General features: G+C 31.3%; 2 protein-coding genes across 5 annotated transcripts in view; one reads left to right on the plus strand and one right to left on the minus strand.

Moving 5' to 3' along the window:
• The first annotated feature begins 537 nt into the window (after positions 1 to 537).
• Positions 538 to 6,238, plus strand: LOC125053633. Of its 3 annotated transcripts, none has more exons than XM_047655082.1 (5): positions 538 to 731; positions 3,049 to 3,204; positions 3,898 to 4,099; positions 5,057 to 5,659; positions 5,897 to 6,238. In XM_047655082.1, exons 1-5 carry the CDS (start codon positions 678 to 680, stop codon positions 5,944 to 5,946), a joined length of 1,065 nt encoding a protein of 354 aa, XP_047511038.1. In that variant the 5' UTR covers positions 538 to 677; the 3' UTR covers positions 5,947 to 6,238. The 3 variants fall into 3 exon arrangements, with proteins under 3 accessions (XP_047511038.1, XP_047511037.1, XP_047511036.1); XM_047655081.1 differs by having other exon boundaries at positions 5,057 to 5,425; positions 5,660 to 6,238; XM_047655080.1 differs by having other exon boundaries at positions 5,057 to 6,238.
• Positions 6,239 to 9,347: 3,109 nt separating this feature from the next.
• Positions 9,348 to 23,356, minus strand: part of LOC125053630 (facilitated trehalose transporter Tret1-like) — a 28,492-nt gene continuing 14,483 nt past the window's right edge. For both annotated transcript variants that reach the window (XM_047655077.1, XM_047655076.1), the window contains exons 2-7: positions 23,048 to 23,234; positions 19,638 to 19,773; positions 13,708 to 13,916; positions 13,045 to 13,311; positions 11,353 to 11,574; positions 9,348 to 10,438 (exon numbers count right to left, since the gene is read on the minus strand). In XM_047655077.1, the coding sequence (XP_047511033.1) occupies positions 9,905 to 10,438; positions 11,353 to 11,574; positions 13,045 to 13,311; positions 13,708 to 13,916; positions 19,638 to 19,773; positions 23,048 to 23,234 (1,555 nt within the window). In that variant the 3' untranslated portion in view covers positions 9,348 to 9,904. The remainder of the gene's footprint in view (positions 10,439 to 11,352; positions 11,575 to 13,044; positions 13,312 to 13,707; positions 13,917 to 19,637; positions 19,774 to 23,047; positions 23,235 to 23,356) is intronic.

Genomic DNA, 23,356 nt, shown 5'->3' on the forward strand with positions numbered 1-23,356 from the left:
ATTATTTAATATTTAAAAAAATTAAGAAATAAATTGAATAAATATTAAAAAAATTATAAATATTATTGATTTCCTCCAAAATGACTTGAATCTAGTCATAAATAATAATCGTCTGATTTCGACAACACGACACGGCACTACCATAAATGCTGTATTTTCACGATATCTAAACAAAACTATTTTTAATAATGCCAATGAAGTATAACTTCTTACGCGCGTACATAAGTACACGTGCCCTTTTTTATTTAAATATGGGCATAGGCCTTACAGCGATATGGAAAAAAACTGTATTAATTTGAATCCAACTCCCTCTATGATTGAAAAACATAATATTGATAATTATAAAAATATTGAAACAATTATACTGTCTTATTCTGATTAAAAATATGTCTTATTTATCAATTCTGACTCTTAACACACTACAAAATAAATAAGGAAATTCTACCGTATTTCAAATATAAATTACAACATAATTTCGGAAAATCTACCGTATTTTTAGAAACATTCTACCATCCGCTAGGTTTCAGAGTTGGCAACACTGTGCATACCATTTGCACTTTGCAGAGGCCATGACGCATCACGTTTTTCCAAGCACCTAGTTCATCGTGTCCGTTGGGCTTACGGAAAATATTGAAAATTAAGGTGTAAAAGTGGCAAAAACTGATCAACGTGACGAGATGAATTCGAGAGAGACACAAGAAGCATCGGGTAAATCGCAGGTGCCTAATAGAGTAAGTTGACAGTATGTATATACTATATTCCCGCTGTGTGAGTTTTTTTCAGATATCAGATTCACGCGTAGTATCACAATTCTACATAATAATTTCAGAATTATTTTGAAAGCAATGCATAGCGAACGTATTCCAATGATATATATATATATATTAATATATATATATGTAATGCACCTTTTGAACCATTTTTATATTTTTATAACATATGTAACATTGTAATTAAATCTGTCTAATCACTTCTTATTTACCGAATATTGTTGCTAGATCACGTTGTGACCGTTTACATGATCTAATCAGTAAAATACATTATAGAAACTACCCACATATATCGTATTATATGTAAAACACGTAACAGGAGGTATTATCAACCATAGTTTTAGAATAGCATTAGTGAACTAAAATAACGGGTATTTATAAAAAGTAAGAGAAATCCGTAAATCTACTTCAACTAGGGATCTCATTTAGGACATTTTCTTTAAAAAAAATTACACATGTAAGGTATTTGAAAATACTTTATGTAAAATATTAACATGCGGTGACAAGTACTTTACAGTAATTGTGGTACAGTTTTAAAATTATTAATAACTTTTCTTTTATTCATATAATAATGAATATTTTATTTAAAAATCCACTTGTTATTAAATTATCTTTAATTATTACCAATGTTCCATATGACATAATTTTATTACTTTTCATACAACAAGTAAATAATAGGAATATAGAGGCATTGGTACTATAGGCGTTTTTTTGTACAACACCTGAGGCAGGTTAGTTTTTTTAGTGGATGTTGCAATAATCTAGTTTTTTTTTATAACTACCCTCAAAACTTTATTGTCTTCGTCGCAATACAGCTTGAATAGATAGTGGTTTTTTATAGTAATTATACATACAGCTTCTTTGGCTTGCTTTGACACAGCTCGTTCAGTGATTTTATTTGCATGACTGATGTAACCTTGTCTTTTTTGGTACCAAGATTAGCACAAAGATTTTTTGAGGAAGTAATGACTCAGGTGGCCATATCTTGTAATTTGAGCAAGCAAGCTTGATGAATTTTTCACATTTAGGGTTGAAATAAAGAAATTAAGGGGTGCCTTGTTCTATTCCCAAGATTTCAATAAAAATAATGTCATTAGTAACTATATTGATAACCTGATAACATATTTCTCAACAGTAAAATAAAATTTTGCTAATATATTTTCTTTTACAAAAGTGTTTTGTCGTGTCTTTTAGAGCTTTTTTTCACAATGTGACTCATTCTTAACTTAATTTTAAAATAAGACTAATAAGTTATTAGTGCAATCAATATTCTTAAAAAAAAATATGTTTATTATGGAACATAAGATACATGTATCACTTATTCCACGTCATTAAATTTGAATTTGTAGGCCCACTCATCGGCAAAGAAGACAGAGGGTGTAGGCCGAGAGAAAAAGCCGACGTAAAAAACTCTGGGTACTCTTTTAAAATAGCAAATCATCAAACAACAATATTTTAAAACAAATATCGCAAATTAATTAGAAGTAGCCTGTCTAGCACTAGTCCCAGGCCCTTTTATCAACTAGATAATCGTTAACTTTATAGTAAGCCTTTTTACACAGCTTTTCTTTAATACATTTCTTAAATTTATTGAAAGGCTGGGATAAAAGAGCCTCTGGGATTTTATTAAAGAAGAGTATCCCTTTCCCCAAAAAAGAATTACTAACTTTCGATAGTCTAGTACGGGGAAATCGCAGCCTGCGTTTGTTCCGTGTATTAACATTGTGCGTATGTTCTATTCTAGTAAACTTATCACAATTTTTGTATACATACATAATATTTTCATAAATATATTGCGAGGGAAAGGTAAGTATATTAATTTCCTTGAATTTATCTCTAAGAGATTCCCTACATTTTAAATTATAGATTGCACGAATAGCCCTCTTCTGCAGGATGAAAATAGTTTCGACATCAGCAGCATGACCCCATAAGATTTTAGTAAATTATAAAACATTCAAGCAGAAACAAATAAATATTATTTACAATTGATTGTAAATATTTCCATAGCTTATATATATATTTATACTATGGATGTATCAAAAAGACAATTATTTACAACATAAATATTCTAGCTGAGTCAGACTCTAAAGTAATAATCTATTCAACAAGTTCATGCTTATGTATTATAAGCAAGACTTATAATTTTAATCCTGTTTGTGTAATAGCTTTCTTCCAAATTTTATTTAAATTAACCTTTGCAAACATCATTCTAAAACAGAAGCAAAACAGTCTGATAGAATGGTTGTCAACATACTAATTTTAAAATGCATTTTTACAGACATTGGCAAAACGTATTTCGGCCATAGTACAAACCAAATTGTTCAAAAACCTACAATCACTTGAACAATCATCACCTGATTCTGGTTGTTTAGGAGACCCTGAACCTAAACGAAGGCGACTTAGCGAAGATCCAAATAAATATTTACCAACAACAGTAAGTACATTTGAACTTAGAAATTCAGCTTATAAAGTCATATATAAGATTGTTTTATTTTTCCCTTTATGAATATGTCAGGTCAATGCTACAATAATTTCACTTCACTATAAATATGTATTGAATACATTAAAAAATATAATGTGTAAGTTTTTTTGGACATGAGCAATACTTAATTATGTTTTTTTATTTCAAGTCAATTGTTTAATTAATTAATAATAATTATAATATAAATAATTGACTAAGTTTGGTATTAAGGTATAAATTAAGGTATAAATATATATTAAGGTATAAATATACTTATATAGATACAACATCTGAAAATACTCTGTGCTAATAACGCGAAATCCAGAGAAATTTTGAGATTTTTTAAAATCTATTATTAGGTATTTGAAGTTACAACATATTATTATTGTTACAATAATGGGTTCACTGAAATGCTTCTCAATTTAGATACGCTTTCAGTTAACAACTTAGTATCTGACCGTTTCAGGAGAGGGTAAATCACATAGTATTTGAAAATTGTAATTTGCATAATTTTGTAGTCGAGTGGTGCACCACACTAGCACGATCAGAAAATGCGACGTCCAACTCTTTATTGTGCTCTCTCAATCCGCTTTTATTTTTTTTATCGGAGGTAGTGCACCTCTTTATATTGTATTCCATTCAAACGTTCTTTTTTCTTTGTTATAGGCTTGTGCTAGTACAAACACAGATTCTTTATATTCTCCAAGGTCAACACAAAAACGTAAAAGCGAAGATTTGTTAAATGCAACTACAAGTAAATCACCAGAGGACGCAGTAAATCGGGTGTCATTTAATTTGAAAAGCTCATTGCGTTCAGAGGATGATACGAAGCGAAAAGAAACTTATGTAGATCACAACAGAACGCCAGGTAGTGGAGTGTATTTGTATTATATGTTGTCTAGTTTCCACAAAATTATACAATATTTTTGAAGTTATACTTCTTTAGGCGCGTTATGAAAAATTGATGAGAGTGAAATTTTACGATGCGCGCGCACCTGAGTCAACATTGTCAGTATGATTATAGCCGGAGCGAGCGAGATGGGAATAAGACAATCTACAAGTAAAAAGAAATAGAATATGCGTGAAGTAAGCAGCTATGCCAAGAATTTTGAATGACCATAATGACCTTTGTAGTACCTTTTAAACAAATGGAGTTTTAACTATTTTTTTAAAGAAATTTAGCAATGCTTTTTCACAGACCTATTGTTACTTAGTTTAAAGGTTATGAAACATACCTAGTTATTAAATTGAACGAATAATATAATAAAATAATAAATAATAATAATTATAATTATTAATATTAATTAATAATTGAATAATATACTAAATATTAAATATTATTAAATTATTAACATTAAATATTTATTATTAATTATTCAATATTTAAAAAAAATAAAGAAAGCCAAAGAAGTAAAACTTCTTACGCGCGTACATAAGTACACGCACGCTTTTTTTATAATGGATGTTTATTTCTGGATATGGCTTCTAACACCTTGCCCGCGAAAGATAGGTCTCTTTATGGCAAACTTTCCTTTGATATCAACAGAGCTTCAGGTACCTAGCGGCAATTTAAATTTAATAGTCTCTACGAGGTGTTGGAGTTTTCCTGTTCTGCTTATTTTTACTATATGAGGAATATTTATTTATTTATCCTCACTTAACAGCTGAAGCTTAAATCATCATCCAAAACACTTAAATACAGACAAGTATTTATTTTAGTTTTCATTGTACTTTAACATTAAAGAACCTTCAAAAGCAATAGTATACTATATTATAGTAGTTCCAATAGTAATAGATAATAAGAAAATAATTTTATTATTCCCAGGATCGCCTTTCTATCCAGGTAATACAACGTATGGCGGAGAGAACTGGGAATGCCATGTTTGCCATGTAAGAAATGATAAACGTAACAGCAAATGCGTGTGCTGTCAAGTTGAGAAACCAGGGAAGAAGAAACCAGAAATAACATTTAATATGTGTTTGCCAACTACAACATTTATTCTTGGAAGTAGTTTTAATACAATTAATATTGGCCCCATGAAGTCGGTGAATTTTAAATTTGGAAATAAAATTAATTCAACAAATGTTTTAAATTTCGGAGGCCCTTCAGGCAAATGTGAGTCGCTGACAATCGATTCGCAGGGTAACATAAGATCTGCAGGGGACAAAATAAATGAGAACATTATATTGAGTGGTAATGGCATTAACATATTTCAAGGCAGCAACAAAGGATGTAACTCATTAATTAATTTAGGAAGTAATTTAAATACAATTAATTTTGGCCCCATGAAGTCGGTGAATTTTAAAATTGGAAATAATATTAATTCAACAAATGTTTTAAATTTCGGAGGTCCTTCAGGCAAATGTGAGTCGCTGACAATCGTTTCGCAGGGTAACATAACATCTGCAGGGAACATTATATCGAGTGGTAATAATAGCATTAACATATTTCAAGGCAGCAACAAAGGATGTAACTCATTAATTAATTTAGGAAGTAATTTAAATACAATTAATTTTGGCCCTATGAAGTCGGTGAATTTTGAAATTGGAAATAATATTAATTCAACAAATGTTTTAAATTTCGGAGGTCCTTCAGGCAAATGTGAGTCGCTGACAATCGTTTCGCAGGGTAACATAACATCTGCAGGGAACATTATATCGAGTGGTAATAATAGCATTACCACATTTCAACGCAGCAACAAAAAACAGACTTGAGTTATCTGTGTTTAATGAGTTACATCTCATTAAACACAGATAACTCAAGTCTGTTTACTAGCGTCCAAAGCCAGCCTAAACCAACAGGAGGACTATTCAGAGTTCAACCACAGACAGAAAACAGTAGTTGGGCTTCTTCTACAAATTTATGTTCAGCATCGCAGAAAGCGGTCCGACGAACAACACCACAATGAACGCTTTATAATCAAAACTAGCCAAGATAGGTATTAAAATTACACCCGTGTCATGAATGTCACGTGTTTCGTCTTGATGAACGATATTTATATATTTTTTTAAATTATAAACTTAAATTCATTATTAAACAGACTTCACACTTCACTTTGAAGTTAGTCCTTATATAGTGTATTTTAATAATGAAAGACATGATGATGATGTAATGTTGAAAGTTACTTCGTGTGGCCGTACTCGGATCCGCCCTTGCTGCTTTTTTAAAGTTTGAGTTAAAGAAGCTAGGATAATCTATTTTTAATAAACACACCAATTTTATGCTATTTTGCAAGTTGTATTTTAATATTGAAAACATTGCTATTTAAGTTCTAATTAACATTTGTCCAATAATTGGATTAATGATTCAAAAACAGATAATATGCATGTTAATTGAATCTTTCATAGTTGGTTTAAAACCTATATTGGAAATAAATTTATGAATTAATTATAAGTGAGAATGTAGATACTAGTCTACATCCTACACGTTAACATCGTTGTTTGATATTAAATGCTCATAATAATGTTTCAAATGCGTTCAAAATTTTTGAAAGAATGGTAATTTATAATTTTATGTTTATAATAAAGATCAAGATAAACAAATTGGGGAGCAAAACTAAATTAATTGTGATTGTTTCCTTTAGTTAAAATATTATAAATTGTTTATAAGTAAAAAATAACGTTGTTTAGTAAACATATAGTTTTAGATTTGTTCCTCAATGTTAATTATTGATAACCAGTATTTTTATTTTCCTCTAACGTCTCCCAAAAATTTCCTTACATTGAAGTATTAAGGATATCGTACCGTACTAGCTAGCTGTACTGTTTTTACAAATAGGCTGCCTCGATCTATATATCTGCATGTGTATGCGATATGATAAAAGTCCGTACTGGAATAGTTATGCTCGTGTTTTTATACGTGACGACAGCCACGCTAATTGGGTCCCTCGTTAAAAGACCATAGGAACACCATTGCATATCAGGAAAAACGCAACATGGATAGAGTCTGGCTAATTGAAGAAGATAATTGAATTATTTGAAAACTTTCGGATGGAAACACAGAACGTCATTGAATTTCTTAGGTTAATATGATTTATTTTCTTAATACTTCATGAAATTACTCATTTTTTTTTCTATTATATATTTTTATATTATATATAATAGTTAACAGGCCTAAACTTTGTTTTATTTGATAGAATATTATGTTTCTTTCGCAGGGGTTGATTATTCCGAATAAAGTTGTGTTTTATAATATAGTTTTAGTTTTCCATGCAATGCTAGTCATTTTAATTTTCAATAGTAAAATACTAAATACGTATTGTATTTAATTTCATAGAAATACAGTTACTATCAATATTAAAAATAATAAAATAAAACCAAGTATCAAGTAAGTTTAATCCACAAAATATATCAAACTTTTAGGGATACCATACTAATTTTATTTTAATTTGCCGCGCTTTTTCGTTATCTTTCATTAGCCACTATGAGTTATTACCCAGACACCTACACAGAGTTGCAGTCAAAGGAGGCTATACCAATTCCTTCACGAAGACATATAATTTGGCTCAAATATTCAAATATATAGTTTTTTTGTACTTTGCAAGAAATGCTAGCTCAAGAAATGGTCTCCAACATTCCCTTGAAATTCAAGACAAAAATATTTTCTATATGAATTCGTGCTTAGCTCATGAATTTAATATGTAAGAATTCTACAATTTAGTTTAAATTTGACGTGTTGATCATAAATACTTCTAATGAATTCTTATTTTACATATTGTATATAGTAATTATACATTGTAAATAAACATCTACAATCATATATAACTGAACTGATGACTATATTTCTAAAAAAATATAGGTACCGTTATAATATATAAAATTCGGTGACCAATGTTACTATAGATAGAAGTGACGTAGAGTTATTATTAGATATTCAGTTTCTGAACTATCAGGTTAAAAATATGATAGTGGACCTTTTTGTGCTGTTTATGTTTGTCATCTGATCAATTTGCACTGACTAATTGAGAGTTTTCCCGAAAAAATATTTTGGGCTGGTCTCATCACTTGCCTATAAAAATAAGTAAAACGGATAGTAAAAATGTTTGTCTTGACATGTGAACTTCATTTTTTTTTATAGTGTTGCCTATATATTAGTGGTGTATTGGTCATAGTTATAGGCGATAAAAATGTCTTCTGACCGTTTGTAATATAATTAGCGATATAACTTTTTAAATCAATTTTATTTACAATAGTTATAGTTTTATTTACATTCCTGTTATTAGAGTTTAGTGCTCTTACATATAACAATGAATAACTATCATACATACAATAGCATAAACCTAGCCTGCTTCGTAGTCAATCTCTTACATTGTACAAGTACCGAACAATCACATGGTTCGGATTGAAAGGAAGATCGGATGATGATGCGAAAGTTATTTGTTAAACAAATAGAGAAAGCATGTCTTCGTGTATCTTTAGACTTCAGACTTCGGTGAAAGTTACGTGAAAACCTCAAAACTAGTCTTCGATGTCATGAAATAGTGGTGCAGTTCACTAAAGGTCAATTGGCTCACAATAAGAGGACATGATGGATCTCGATGAAATGAATTTGGGTATTATGTATTGTTGACTATTACAATAGGATTCACAAAATATGGAATATCTATAGTAACTATAATAAAACACATAATAACATAGTATTCGATTTATTTTACGTACACTATTATAAAAATAATTATAACTGTCCTATATTATATCATTATGATTATGAAACTGACTATTGTTAAATAAATCACAGATAATCTCACATTTATATTCTCAGTAAACAATAGATGATGAAACAATTAAAGATTTTGGAACGGTAACAATTATCTACCTACAAAGCTAATTCCTATTCATAATTTTAAAACATACAATAATTATACGTCACCAATAAAAAAGGGTACGAAATCTGTGTGTTGCACTGTATATGTCACCGTAAAATTGTAAACACCGTTAGATTGTAATCTATCTCGCGAGATTATAAACTGTCGAAAGATTGTGAACCTCAACGCACTGCTTACAATTTAACGTATTATAATTCGGTAGTTATATGAAATTGTTGGAAAGTAAAATTAATCTGTAATTGACCAAAGAAGTTTGAATGATAACTAAGTTAGTGTAGTACAATCTACCGAATAATAATACGTTAAATTGTAAGCAGTAAGCCGAGGTTCACAATCTTTCGACAGTTTATAATCTCGCGAGATAGATTACAATTTAACGGTGTTTACAATTTTACGTTAACATATACAATCTATAAAATCGTTAAGATTCACGAAGGTTGAATTACAACCTATGCAATAACATATTCTACATACAAAACGTATGAAGTATGGTTCATGGTTCGTATTATTTCATCTTAATCACCTAGAGAGCTATATTAAACTAAAATTCATGTAAATATTAAACGTTTTCAAAATCGAGATGTAATTACATAAACATGTATTCGAAACAAAAATGCATCTCAAAATACAACCATATAAACTAAGTACACAATTTTTGAAACATACAGTTGCTTGTTTCTTGTTTTATCAGCAAGTTATCTTGCCTACTGTTCTTTCACAATTACGTAATAAGGAATTTCTCTAGAAATGTATAACATCAATACGCAAGAGCCGCGTAGGAAAAATGCGTGATATACATCCGTCTAGGATGACCTTGAATTTAAGTACTCGACAATATTAATACTACATTAGATGCTCTGCCCATTGTCCATTTTATTTCTGGTAACCCATAGAATGTTTGGTTTTTGGTAATACTGTTCTATTTGTATTAAGGATTTTCCTTTTGTCTCTGGAAGAAATAGGAAGAGTACAATTGTGGCTATTGCGGACGATGCTCCGAACAAGCCGAAGACTCCAGCCATGCCTATAACGTTTTTCATATCCGGGTAAAGTTTTGTGAAGCCGAAGAGGAGTGCATTGAAAAGACAGAATATGTAACCTCCGCAGAGTCCACGGACCTTTGTCGGTAACAGTTCCCCGATCATAAGACCTGGTAAGATGAAGAAACCTAGGGTGTTAAATGCCACGAATCCGAGAATGAGGGCTGGAGGGACCACGCCGCTGCCCGGTCCTTGAGATAAGAGGAAGGCTAGACTGAGGGTACACGCAGTTGCTCCAATCCCTGACACCAGGACCAATGCTCTCCTTGTTACTTTAAGTAGCATCACACACGCTAAAACAGTCACTGCGGTCCTGACTAGGGCACTTGCGATGGTAGCTAGCTGTGAATTAAAATATATTATATTACTAGTGGACCCCACAGACGTTGTCCTGCAATTTCAAGCTATTAGGATATTAAAGTATGAAAGTACCGACTGCAGCGCAACCTGCCGGGCTGATTTGTGAATCTAAACCATTCCCAGATCCCCTTGAACACACCCAAAAAATTTCATCAAAATCGGTCCAGTCGTTTGAGAAAAGTTCAGTGACATACACACTCACAGAAGAATTATATATATAAAGATAAGAGGGAGTTTTTGCATGCCTTCGTTAGCAAAAAGTAACATATAAAGATAAAAGTTAACTATTATTACAATGTCCGACCATTACATATTAGTGATTATTAATAACAAGATAAGGTTTCATTGTATCTTGTCTTGCCATCTCATTGCTAGGTTAAATAAAAATGACTCCTTTTTCCCTATGTGCATTAAGTACGTAGATGACCTTTTTGAATTAGGAAATTTAAAGGCCATATCGATAAATAAACATTAAATTTGTCACTTTTATTATTGCTATAAAATGAAAACGGGGTCTTGAGTATTGAGCAACTCTCATCACAAGGTTACCTAAGATGATCCTAAATATATAATTTTTTTTACGATAATGATATGATATAAAGTACTTACAATGTAAGTCGACTATTTTACTGCTTGTAAACATTGTAACGTCAAAAACCATGTGAAATGACAAAATAGCTTCAATAAATTCATGAACGAATTTATATATAATCAATATACTAAAGCCTCGTTAAAATCATTTCTTGTAATTTAAATATGATAAAAGGCCGGCTACGCACTTGCGAGCTTTCTGGCAATGTGAGTTCAGGAGCGGCGGTATCACTTAACTTTAGGTGAGCGTCCTGCCCATTTGCCTCCTATTACATAAAAAAAAGCTAAATAACAGGTATACATACTTGTGGATTCAGAGATCCTCCAGAGTCCCTTACGATGTCAACCGCGTAGAATATCACCACGTAACTGCCAGAGAGGATTTGCATCATGTTGAAAGCATTGATCAGCAACAGCGGCTTCAAGACTGGAGGACGTAGTACAGTCTCGAAGAAAGGTATTGTCTCCTCACCTCGAGCCTTTTCTTTTTCCCGGGCCGATATTAATTCATGAAGTTCTCTTTGTGCCTACAATAATAATAAAAAGTCAATTCTATATTTTAAGTTATGCTCATTGGTGGTGATAAAAATATCCAAGAATATGTTTGGAGTTCTTTAGCCTCCCCCGGGGCCACCGGGAGTCTCACCCGGCGGAGCTTGACAGCGAGCCGCGTAGCTGCTCGATACCACCAACAACGACACCAGGGCCAAGTTAAGACTACTCCTTGGCCCCTAAACACCGGACTGACTTCCCAGACATGACCCCACTCGCATCGGCTGCGCGGTGCGAGTAGAGCCTACGTCTCCTCGCGCGTTGCGGCTACCACCAAGAGCTATAGGGCCGGCCCCGTACCGCCCTGTATCAGCAGGGTGCCAAACCATAATACAACCCGAAGGGGCCAAAGCGAACCCCTCTCGAGGGAACATGAACCACGACTTGGAATTGAGAAGAAAAGTGTAATGCGTTTGAATCATAGATAACTTTTTTTACTAAAGTTTTTAGGAAGACCTAATAATTTGCCTTTCCTCTATGTTATATCTCAAGAATGGAACATTCCTAGACCATTACTAAATAAGCATAGTACTATTGTTAGAATGTTCTCATAATATGTCCATTGGTTTTCTAAATGATTTCTCTGTTCATCGTAATTGAGCTCGCCATAGATTATGAAGATTGATGTCCATTTACGGAAAATTATGTGAGTGTCACGTTCGTGACTTCGTAAAACTACTCGTGTATACACAATATGTATTAAGTACAGAGTTGTAACATTCGAGAAACATCAATTCAATTGGTAGCTTCTTGTTGAGCTTATTAGAGACGATTGTTCGAGTTGTGTGTACTCATAAAAACAAACCAATTAAAATGTGTCTCGTTCGAATATCATATTTCATTACATTAGGGAACAGGAAGTTAGGCAATAAATGTTATTGCGTTATGTAAGTCGATAAATACGATTAAATTATTCATCATCTTAATATTAAATCTTCAGAATTCACAATAGATGTTACTATAAAAATAATTATCACGTTCGCAACGCACAAATGTATGTTTTTTTTCTTGGGAAATAAGTCATAAGTGAAGTCTTTAGGTTACATTTTTAGGTCGGCTCTATACACGTGGTACTTAAAAAAATCATCTAATTGCACCGTTTTAACTGACTCTTATCACAGCAGTTAAACACAGTCCGTTGAAAAAAACTTATCTAAACATAAATAAGTAAAAATTTATTTATGTAAATAATAAGATCTATCGAAATAAGAGTCGGCCCCTTTATTATAAATGAATATAAATATTATTATATAAATTTATAATTTGTGCATGCAGACAAAAGCGCCTGTTATCAAAGTAGATGACAAGACAAATTTAAAATTAATTTGTTATTCATACGACCGACAATCGACAGGTCTTCCAATCTTTATTTTGGGGTAAACATTTTGTAAACTAGTACATAATTATGCATGGTATATATAATATATATATATTGTTGCACTCACCGTATCTGAGTCTCCTCTTAGCCTTGACATGGCTGCCATTGCCTCATGGAAGCGCCCTCGTCGCGCCAACCAAGTTGGACTTTCTGGTGAGAAGCATAAAGCCACGAAGGCTAAAACAGGTAGTAGTATTGAGAGATAGGCCACTTGTCTCCATTGAAGGGCACCCCCGAGGGCATAAACATAAAGCACTCCAAGGGAATATGCCACAAATGGAGTTCCTATTAGCAAGCCTCTCAGTCTTGGCTCTGATATTTCTCCTAGGTATACCTGCAAAGTTTTATTTGCGTCAGTAAAACTAATGGAAATAGCAAATTAGAAGTCTATCGTGGCTCACTTAAACAAAACATATATCGGACTGGAGCACAGAGCAAAAACCGGTAAAAAGTATAAATTAAACAGATAAACTATTCAACCAATGAAAGTATAAGTATTATATTATATATAAGTATTATAAGATTATGGAGTTTCCATTCAGAGACTTGACCTTGACATTAGAATAAAGTTTGTATTTTGAGTTGGATTTAGAATTACGTCGCTCGAATTTAATCATTGACGGGGGACCTTGATTGAAACCCCGAGACACCTACATAATCAGCATCATCAAATTCGGGCGATGTATTTCTAAATCGTTACCTGTATTTTTATTGCTTAAAAGTTACTCACTTGTGAAGGTGCTGCCATAATACCAACAGCAAATCCACAAACGACTCGTCCCAAAAGCAAAAGTGCGTGATTAGATGCTGTCCCTATGAGAATCCATCCAATAACTATTGGTAATGTGGACGCTTGCAACGTCCGTCGTCTACCTATGGCCTCCATTATTGGTCCCGACAACATTGAGCCTAGTGGTGTTGCTGCAGAATGAATACTGGCTGCAAAGAAAAAAAAATAGTATAGAAATTATGGAAACCTAGTTTAAATTTTTTTTATTGAATTATTTTAAATGAACTCACAGGATGTATGCGAGTTCTTAAATGTATGTACAAAAAACTTATACATTAATTACGGATAATTGACATTCTTAATTTATTAAACTAGTATATTACATTACATATTATTAATACAATATCTACGAAACTCTAAAACCATGCGTAATAAACAATTAACTGGAAAACGACATATCTCGCATATGATAAAAATTATGTACATGCCTGTATGACAATCAAGATTTTTTAATAATATATATCGTTAAGTTAGTAAAAAAAAAAATTTTGATTAAAAGTTACGTCAATAACATTTTACTGACGTAAGTTTTTACACATTTTACATATTTGATCGTCACGTGAACTCGATACTCGGTTACTAAATATTATTTAAACAGAACAACTTTAACGAATATACGCGAATTTATTTTATTATTCATATAACTTGTCGTTTCTGCAGTAAGTGAAACTGTTGAGAACATAATAAAGAAGTTTTATTTAAAAATGAAATACTTATATTAAGATAAACTATCAATTGTTTTGACTGGATAAAACCCATCATAATTGTTTAACTTTTAGTACTTTGTGTGTATATAAGTGTACTTTTTTAATACATTTTAATTACGTTAAAAACATTATTAATATCTTATAAGAGTTATGTTTAAAATAACAAACAGAAGTGCTTAAGATCCTTCACATTATTTTTTCCACACACCTTATTACATCATCTCAAAAGAACTGCTCGTTGCACCGTGCCATATAATAATTTATTAATCAGAGAACGAAGTAAGAGCAGTGGAGGACTTTTTTACGTATCTATAGTGAACTTATTTCACACATCACACCATTAATCGCGACTAAATAACCGTAACACCTAATGAACGAGTCACTACTAATTTATGGGAAGGCATAAATTACGACAAAACCTTAGACTTACATAAATAAAATATATAATATATTATTAACATGCATATTTGACGTGATAACATGCAAAGTTTAGACTAACAGTAATACAATACAAATATGAGCGATGTTACGTGTGAACTCTATATAAATAAAAAATTCCTTTGCAAATGTTTATGTGATCAATTAGTTGTAGGCACATAAGACGAAGCAATTATTGAAGACCTATTTGAATTACTAAACATATTACAAAATCACAATTAAAGCTATCCAATGACTTAACCCTTTAACTCGTGGCCACCGACTTCGGCGTCTGTTTCATTAATTTACTTTGATACACGGCTTTTTTTCATGCCGGTTTGTTCTCGTTTTCTTCGACCGTACGAGCAAAGAGTCAATTGAGCACATATATATCGAAATCTGTTCGTGTATTTCTCAACCTAATCAGGTATCACGAATCTTAATAGTTGTGAATCGCATAATCACTACAAATCGAAGTAATTTAAGTATTATGCTAAAAACGCTAATAAGGATAATTATTATAAAAATTATGTAACGTGATGCGTCTGTTATAATTTGCGCTAAAAACCCCGTAGTGATATACCTAGTTTTATAGTATACGTCAACCTAATGATATTTTATGATAATAAACAATAACATTATTATAATTGTGTTATGTGTCAAATTATATCTATATATTATATACACACAGCTATATTTATAACTATAGAGCTATATTTTAAGAAAACATTTTTGATCGTAATCTAGTTATAAAGTCTATTTATTAGGTATACCAATAATTCTCTAATCTATCCTGGGACTTAATCAGACGCCGTTTATTTAAGATAAAATCTGTAATAGTACTTTGTAATTGTGTGTGTAAGTGTACTTTTTTAAGTATTGCATTTGTTTATTATACCTAAAATACATTAAAATTTGATTTGAGTTTAAGAAACTATAGCATCTATAAAGTAACCAATCTCCTGTTTACTTTCAAAAGTTTTAATTTTTTTAATAACCCACAGCGTAACAACCTTTTTAGTCTGGGCCACATATTTCTGTATCTGTTTTTTTGCAATAGGCAAGGTTATCAGCCTCTGCAAAAAAAAAAAAAATATTATCAGACTGTGCCTAACATACGTCGTCGATTTGTTTGGTCTAAGGCATGCCGGTTTCCTCTCCGTACGAGCGAGTATTAAATGCGCAAGTCAGCAAGTCCATTGGTGGAGCCTACGATCTCATGGATGAATGTCGCACGCTGCAACCACTAAGCAACACGGTCTAATTTTATAGGGCATACTGGGAATTTTTGAAAATAAAATCTAATAAATAATTAGATAATTTATTTTAAAGCCATTGTTTTGTATTTACGTAACAAAATGATATAGAAAAAAAAATTAATTATATATAAAATATAATTAATTGCACTTCATAATTTTCCTTGTATTTCCTTTATTATACTATATTTTGATATTAACATTAGCTCAGTTTTGCAATCGACTTGCTTTGGTGTTTGAACGTGATTGCCTTGACTTTTTTAGCCCTAAGGCGCCATTTGCATGAACAGGTCATGTCCGTTGTTGCTAAGTGCTAACAGTATTGAGTAAGACATAAGTCCTGTTCATATTTGAACCACACAGATATAATCAGGGCCGGACTTAGGGGAGGGCAAAAGGGGCTACATCCTGGGCCTCCACAAAAGAGGGGCCTAATAGAGACTTGGAAAAAACAAAGATAACAAAAAAAACTTTAAATTCCGACAAGTAAACAAGTTTTCTTTGATATAATTGTACAAGTATGTTTTGTACTTAATTATATGTCTATATTCGTATGTTTTTATCCATATATAATGGTATCACTGAAAATCAGTGCTAGCGTACCGAGCGTACGTGAGTGAGGCCAAATTAACATTGCGCTCTAAAATCTTTTTTCTCTTATAATTACTTCAATCTTTATTAATGTGTTAGTAAATGTTTCTTTCTTAATCGACGTGATGTTTTGTGTAAGCCTAACAAAACAATATTTTCTGTTTACAGTTATGATACTTTTTTCTTTGCCAGCGTTATAAGTAAAGTATATATATATATGTATTTACAGTCAAATATGATTAAATTCGTAAAAGTAAGATTCTTACATAATACATCTATATATAATTATTTATAGGAATTGCTTAATTAATATACATGCTTTCATGCTTCATTAATTACTATATGTATTCATTACATATAATTATTAAGAACTATGTTTTATTTATAAATAACTCGCGTTAAATGTTATAAAATTATTAGAAAAATTAAATTCATTTAATTAACCACATTTGAAATGATTTAGCAATAGTTTTATTTATGTTATAAATTCGCGTAAATGCATTAAACAATTTAATGGCTCGCGTTAAATATAATGTATAATAATGTGTAATAAGTATGTTCCACTTATATATCATACCCAAAAATTAAATATATATATAAAATAGATCCCATACATTAACATAGAAGTATATTTTTTTCAATTTCATAAGTATATATTTTCAAAAAACAAGGTTTAGTTACAGAATAAGGGCTCTGGACTGAAAAGATAATATTGGATACAGTTTTTGAATACTCTTTGCCCCACTTAGGACACATAACCATAAGGTTTGTTTTATTTGGTTAACGCATTCACTGTTATAAAATGCAAGGTTTAGTATGTGGTAAATGTTATGAGGAAAACTACTCGTTTTAATAGTTTTACGTGATAGTTTAGTTTAAGCATTTAACGCGGAATACCTATTTTTAAGCTAGATAAATTAATTTCTAACACCGCGTTTAAAACTTAGGTAAGACAAATTAACTGTTATCAACTTAATATTTAAGATTTTTTTTCAGAGACAAAATTAAGTGTTTAGTTATCCTTAATTATACAATTGTATTTATTTTTGATTGCGCACAGTAGACGAATCAATTTACATGAAGAGGAAAGTTTTCCATTTTCCGTATGTGGCTTGGAATACCAGTAATTGTATAGTTGTAGAGCATTATAATTATTATGAACATTCCTAAACGGTAATGATATTTCGAGATAATCCGATTATTGGATCCCACTTGATAAAAGCATTCAAGGTGATATTTTTAACACTACCGGACTAAAGTGCCCTAAATAGTTTTACGATAACTTTACTAAAAGGATTTACTCTAGAAATTAAAAAAGCAGCATGCATAGATTAAAAACAATTTATCATTCTGAACAACAGATACTTTATTATAGTTATTTAGATTTAAATAGATATTTTTTAATTAAGATAATAAACCTTAAGATTACCTACTGATTTAATTAATATTTTCCTTCGTTATAAAACGTATCTTGTAAAGGTAATTAATTGCGCATAGGAAGTCATTTGACAGATCTAATGACTTTCCGCATTTGTTTTAGTTCATAAAGACTTGATTGAAATTCGAGTTTCGTCACATACGTTCTTAATTACCTGACTGGTTTGTTAATTATAGTATTAAGTAACGTTTTATCCTTCAAAATAGGTAAGTGTAAATTTGTTACCGGTTAAAGAGAATCATTAAACTTAGTTCGAGTTGAGCATTAACTAAGTTCTTGTCCGCTCTACGCCCTTGACTTGCGAACTGGTAGTAAATGTAAATTTATAACCATTTTATCATTCCTATATAAAACAAAGAATGTTTAAATTTTGTATATATTTTACCTTAATGTGACGGACTCGCTAGCCATAATAAACTACTATTGAGTTACATTAACATGGTCGGAAAAGATTCGGTGGAAAGTCTTCCAAACAAGCTTTTGCCAAGTATTTAAAAAGTCTATACAAGAATACTCTTCGAACTGTAATAGTGCCTAGCCCTCTACCAAAGTTTAAACCTTGCTGCCTAAAGGGCTACACCACCAATTCCTTAAAAAAATACAATGACAACAAAAAAGGAAGCGAAAACATTGCAACGAATAGAGAGCAAAGTATTATGACAATTATAATAGTATGACAAATAAATTATGTAAGAGACGGAACATCTTTAAAGGCCAACCCAAACCTGGAGGTATACAAATCCATGTGTATTTTTAAGTTAATTTAAGTTTAAAGCCCTTATATGGCTAATATAGTATATAGAATGAACCGGTATTCATTCAGTATCATCATCCACCGCATTTGTTGGCTCAATTCTAGTATTTTAAATGTTATTTTTATAATATTTTTTGAAAAATTTTATATTTCTAATTAAACCTGAACACATTGCTTTAAAACACAATCGTCGTGTAATCAATCTTTCGTATTTCATTTGCGTTTCCGTATTTTTTGTCCAAAGACTGCTACGTCCACAATTATACTCTTAGATTACTTTTTTGATATAATATGCAAAAAATACAATAGCTCATAATATATAATCTCAGATATTAAAAGATACATAATATTCAATTAAAAATAATTAATATTTCCTTTAAGAAGTTTAATTAATACTCATAATTACAATCAAACTAGAACCGTACAATAAATATATATTTTAATTAATTTTTTTTTTGTTATTCAATGCGTAGAGTATTTTAATTTTGATAGAAATTCTTCAGTTTTTAAATATACTGAAAATTTTATTTCCTATGATGCCCTGGTAGTATTAAGGCACTCGCAGTACTGGTTCTTTCCACCCTACTAGATTTTTCCAACTCTCAAGAAAGCGACGATTTTGAATGTAATTTCTTTCTCATAAGTTTTTTGTTTAAGGAAATTTTAATGGTAATTGATCACGTAGATGGCTTTTGAACAGAACTTACCAATCCACGATCCCATGTCTTCATCTATCCGGAGTATAGAAGTCTCATTTCGTAGCTGAGGTAAGGCAACAGCGGAGAAGCCGATGGGGTGTCCCGCACCCGTGGCCAATATTAGTACTGCACACGTTATAAGGCACTGAAACAATACAGTATATTTTTGATTTTTGCCTAAACATAAAAAATAAACTAAAAGTACAGAAAACACAAAAAGCTACTAAGGGGTTTAAATATGATGCCTGAAGCGCTACACCACAATACAAATTTTGTTTAAATTCATTATAAGAGTTAAAAAAATACAATCTAAACAAAAAAAAAACAAAACGAAAAAATAATGTAAAGGACATCATTTAAAACCCGGAGATGTGTGTGTCTTCCTTCTGTGTATAGATCTTGTTAAATTCCTAATGGAAATCGAACCCTCGTTTTGGGGACACAGATGCACACAAGAGGCCAGACTTTGTTCAAATAAAAAGCCCTTATATGGCTAATATATATATGTTAACGTAAAATTGTAAAAACCGTTAGATTGTAATCTATCGGTTATCGGTTATCGGTATTCGGTAGATTGTACTACACTAACTTAGTTATAATTCAAACTTCTTTGGTCAATTACAGATTAATTTTACTTCCCAACAATTTCATATAACTACCGAATAATAATACGTTAATTTGTAAGCAGTTCGTTGAGGTTCACAATCTTTCGACAGTTTACAATCTCGCGAGATAGATTACAATCTAACGGTTTTTACAATTTTACGGTGACATATATACTATAAAGTATTAAGGTAGGTATCATATACTTGTAAACTATGGGAATTTTTTGTTATCTATCAGCCTGTGCTTTGACAAAGGCCTTTTCCGGGTTCTACTCTCGTACTCTAATTTATACTTAATAACAGTTACCTAAAATATGCACCTAGGATTTATAGATACAAAGTTGTTCTGTCGCGCTTTTAACCACCTCTCCTAAACTGTTTTAACGTTGCGCAGAGGCATAACGTAACGTTGGTCTATCCGAGATAAGATTGTTTCTCGTTGAAAATCTGATCTAAAATCAAATGTTAACGATCTTACTTATACTTTATATAATAAGGTAAGGTAATGTATAAATGACCTTATCTATAGCAAAACTAAGAAACCTTTTCCGAGACCCGTCTTGATAAGATTATTGATTTACGTTGTAATCACTTGATATTACGCATATCACTCGAAATTCGTTGATGATAATATTGATAATTTATCATCGGAGAATTTCGAACAAATTTAATGATTGTAATTCATTAACAAAAAAAATATAAGAAGTTTCATTTCAATACTAACTATTGTTCATCCGACTATCTCATGGAACAAATTTTTAAATAATAAGCGTTTATTTGTTTCGTAAATAGTCAATCTAAATCTACTTAACTACAGCTTTATGTATTTAGGTATTATTCTGTACGTACGGTAAGAACGTATGGTAAAATTTTAGTATGTAGTTAACCCAAATTATGGTGCTCATAGTAATAAATTCTAATTGCCTCGTTATTAACGCTTGCCTCATAAAAACAATACCTTTACTTAGTACCTATTTTTTGACGTAAAATAATATCGAAAATATATAACGCACAAGGCCAGTACACAGTTTTATCCTTACGAAGAAAATCACCAAAAAACAGATGGCGAGCGGTACTATTAGGAGACCACGTCATAGTAAATTAATGAAAACCGTATAAACAGCTAAATACGTTTAGCGTTGACCAACCAAACCTATGAGGTATTATCCCATATTAATCAAGGTAATGGGTCATTATTGGGTCGTGTCTAACAAATATTTGTATTAATTTATCAATGGCGGCTTTCTCCGCTCTACGTCATACGAAGTTTCCAGAATTCCAAGAATGAGCCTGCCTTGTTAGTTGAATGGCTTCGTTTTACAAAAAGGAGCTTGTAGTGAAGTTAATTAGTTGTATCAAAAGAATCTTTCAGTTCCGCGTTCCGTTTTTAGTTTGCGTTCGAGAGGCAAACTAATTACTTGGCTATTATGTTATTTATATCATTTACACGGAACACTCCGTTCAAGAATATAATATTAAATCTAAGAATCAATACAATATTTATTTTTTTATTTGACAGTTTATTGACAATCCACAGTCTTTTTTTAAAGATAATATAGTCAGGTGGGGTAAATGCATGAACGGGGCAAATGTAATACCATAACTTTAACTGTTTACACACAAAATAAACTAGTGCGTGCATCTCTTATACACGTAAAGTACTTCTTGCACTACACTCTGACAACTTATTGAATCTGATGGATTGACAGATTTTCATCAATCTCGTTGCAATAAAAACCAAAGTATATTTCTATTTGCGTATTTTATTGCAATTACCCCAGATTAGTAACTATCTACACTATTAGAATTTTAACATATTTTTTACATTTACCCCTTTACATCGGGAAAATGGAATAGAGAATTAATCTGTAATCATCCATCATTAATTATAAGTAATTACATCAAACAAAAGCCTAAAACATGTTTAATATTCACAGTAAAAATTATTTGTAAATTGTAAAAGACCACAAAATAACAAGTCAATCTAGTTATGGTACTCGCATTTACCCCACCTGACCTAATATTGTCTAATTTTTAAATTAAAACATAGCCAAAACGGATAACACCATATAACGTATACGAAGAATTACTACTAAAACAATAAAAAAACTAAGACTATTTACTAAAAAAAAATATTGGTTGAGGTGTGTGTGGTAATGTGTGAGGGTGTGATTGGGAATGTGAGAGGGTGTGTAAGTGTTCGTTTTTACTTGTAACTTATAATGTTAGCATAACAAAAATAATCACTAACGACATTTTTATGATTTGTCTAATTTCAGATTTAATTTACTATAACTGCCTTTAAAGCCCTGCCCTTACTTCAATAGCGATTTCAACATTGAATTACATATAATATATTATGGAGCATTGGCGCTAGTATCAGCTGCCATTGTCATTTGAATTTAATAACATCAAAGTCGAATTAGTTCAAAACCGTTATATGGTTTATTTTATTTGCCAATATTAATAGATCTACAAATTATTTGATCTGCAGTAATTAGATAGTATTTATTATTAATGTTGAAGCAATGGTTTTAGTGTCAGCCGACATAATCATTATTATTTAATAACAGCAAAAAAAAAATCGTGTTTTAATAGCAGCTTATAGTAACGATATTGCTCCAACGTATATAATATTTTGGAATCGTGTTGTTTCTGTGTGAATTTCTTCCAATTCAATCAATAATTGGAAATCGCCATCGTTATACAGGGTAGCCCTGCTGGGCTCACTTAATACATATATTACTATAAAATAATGGCGATCGTTTAAACAAATCTTAAGCTAACACAGAAAAGCTTGTAGCATTATATTACCTGGTTAAAAACTCCTCGTACAGAGGAGTACGTCTCGCCCTTTACATAGGGCGGCAATGTAGCTGTCGAGCTGATGCTGCGAAGGAAACTCTGCAGCGCTTCATATTCCTCAGAACTCTTAGTCTCTTTACTTTTGACGGCCTTTGGCGTCTGGTTCTGAGACAGCATAGCCTCGTGGGCTCCATCACTGCAAAAATAATTAATATAATATCAAATATGTGGATACATAGGATTGTGGTATACTATATAGGACAGTAAAAACGACGGAAAGAAGTTTTTAAGAATAAATTAAGTTAAAAAACGTGTGTG

This window comes from Pieris napi, chromosome 11, assembly GCF_905475465.1.
Source record: "Pieris napi chromosome 11, ilPieNapi1.2, whole genome shotgun sequence".
Lineage (NCBI taxonomy): Eukaryota > Metazoa > Arthropoda > Insecta > Lepidoptera > Pieridae > Pieris > Pieris napi.

What these genes read in the sequence shown, in the direction of transcription:
- LOC125053633 (XM_047655080.1), top strand. Translation starts at nt 678, where the DNA reads ATGAATTCGAGAGAGACACAAGAAGCATCGGGTAAATCGCAGGTGCCT. An exon ending in ATAAATATTTACCAACAACA is followed by an intron (nt 3,205 to 3,897) that starts GTAAGTACATTT and finishes TCTTTGTTATAG; the next exon opens with GCTTGTGCTAGTACAAACAC. An exon ending in AGATCACAACAGAACGCCAG is followed by an intron (nt 4,100 to 5,056) that starts GTAGTGGAGTGT and finishes TATTATTCCCAG; the next exon opens with GATCGCCTTTCTATCCAGGT.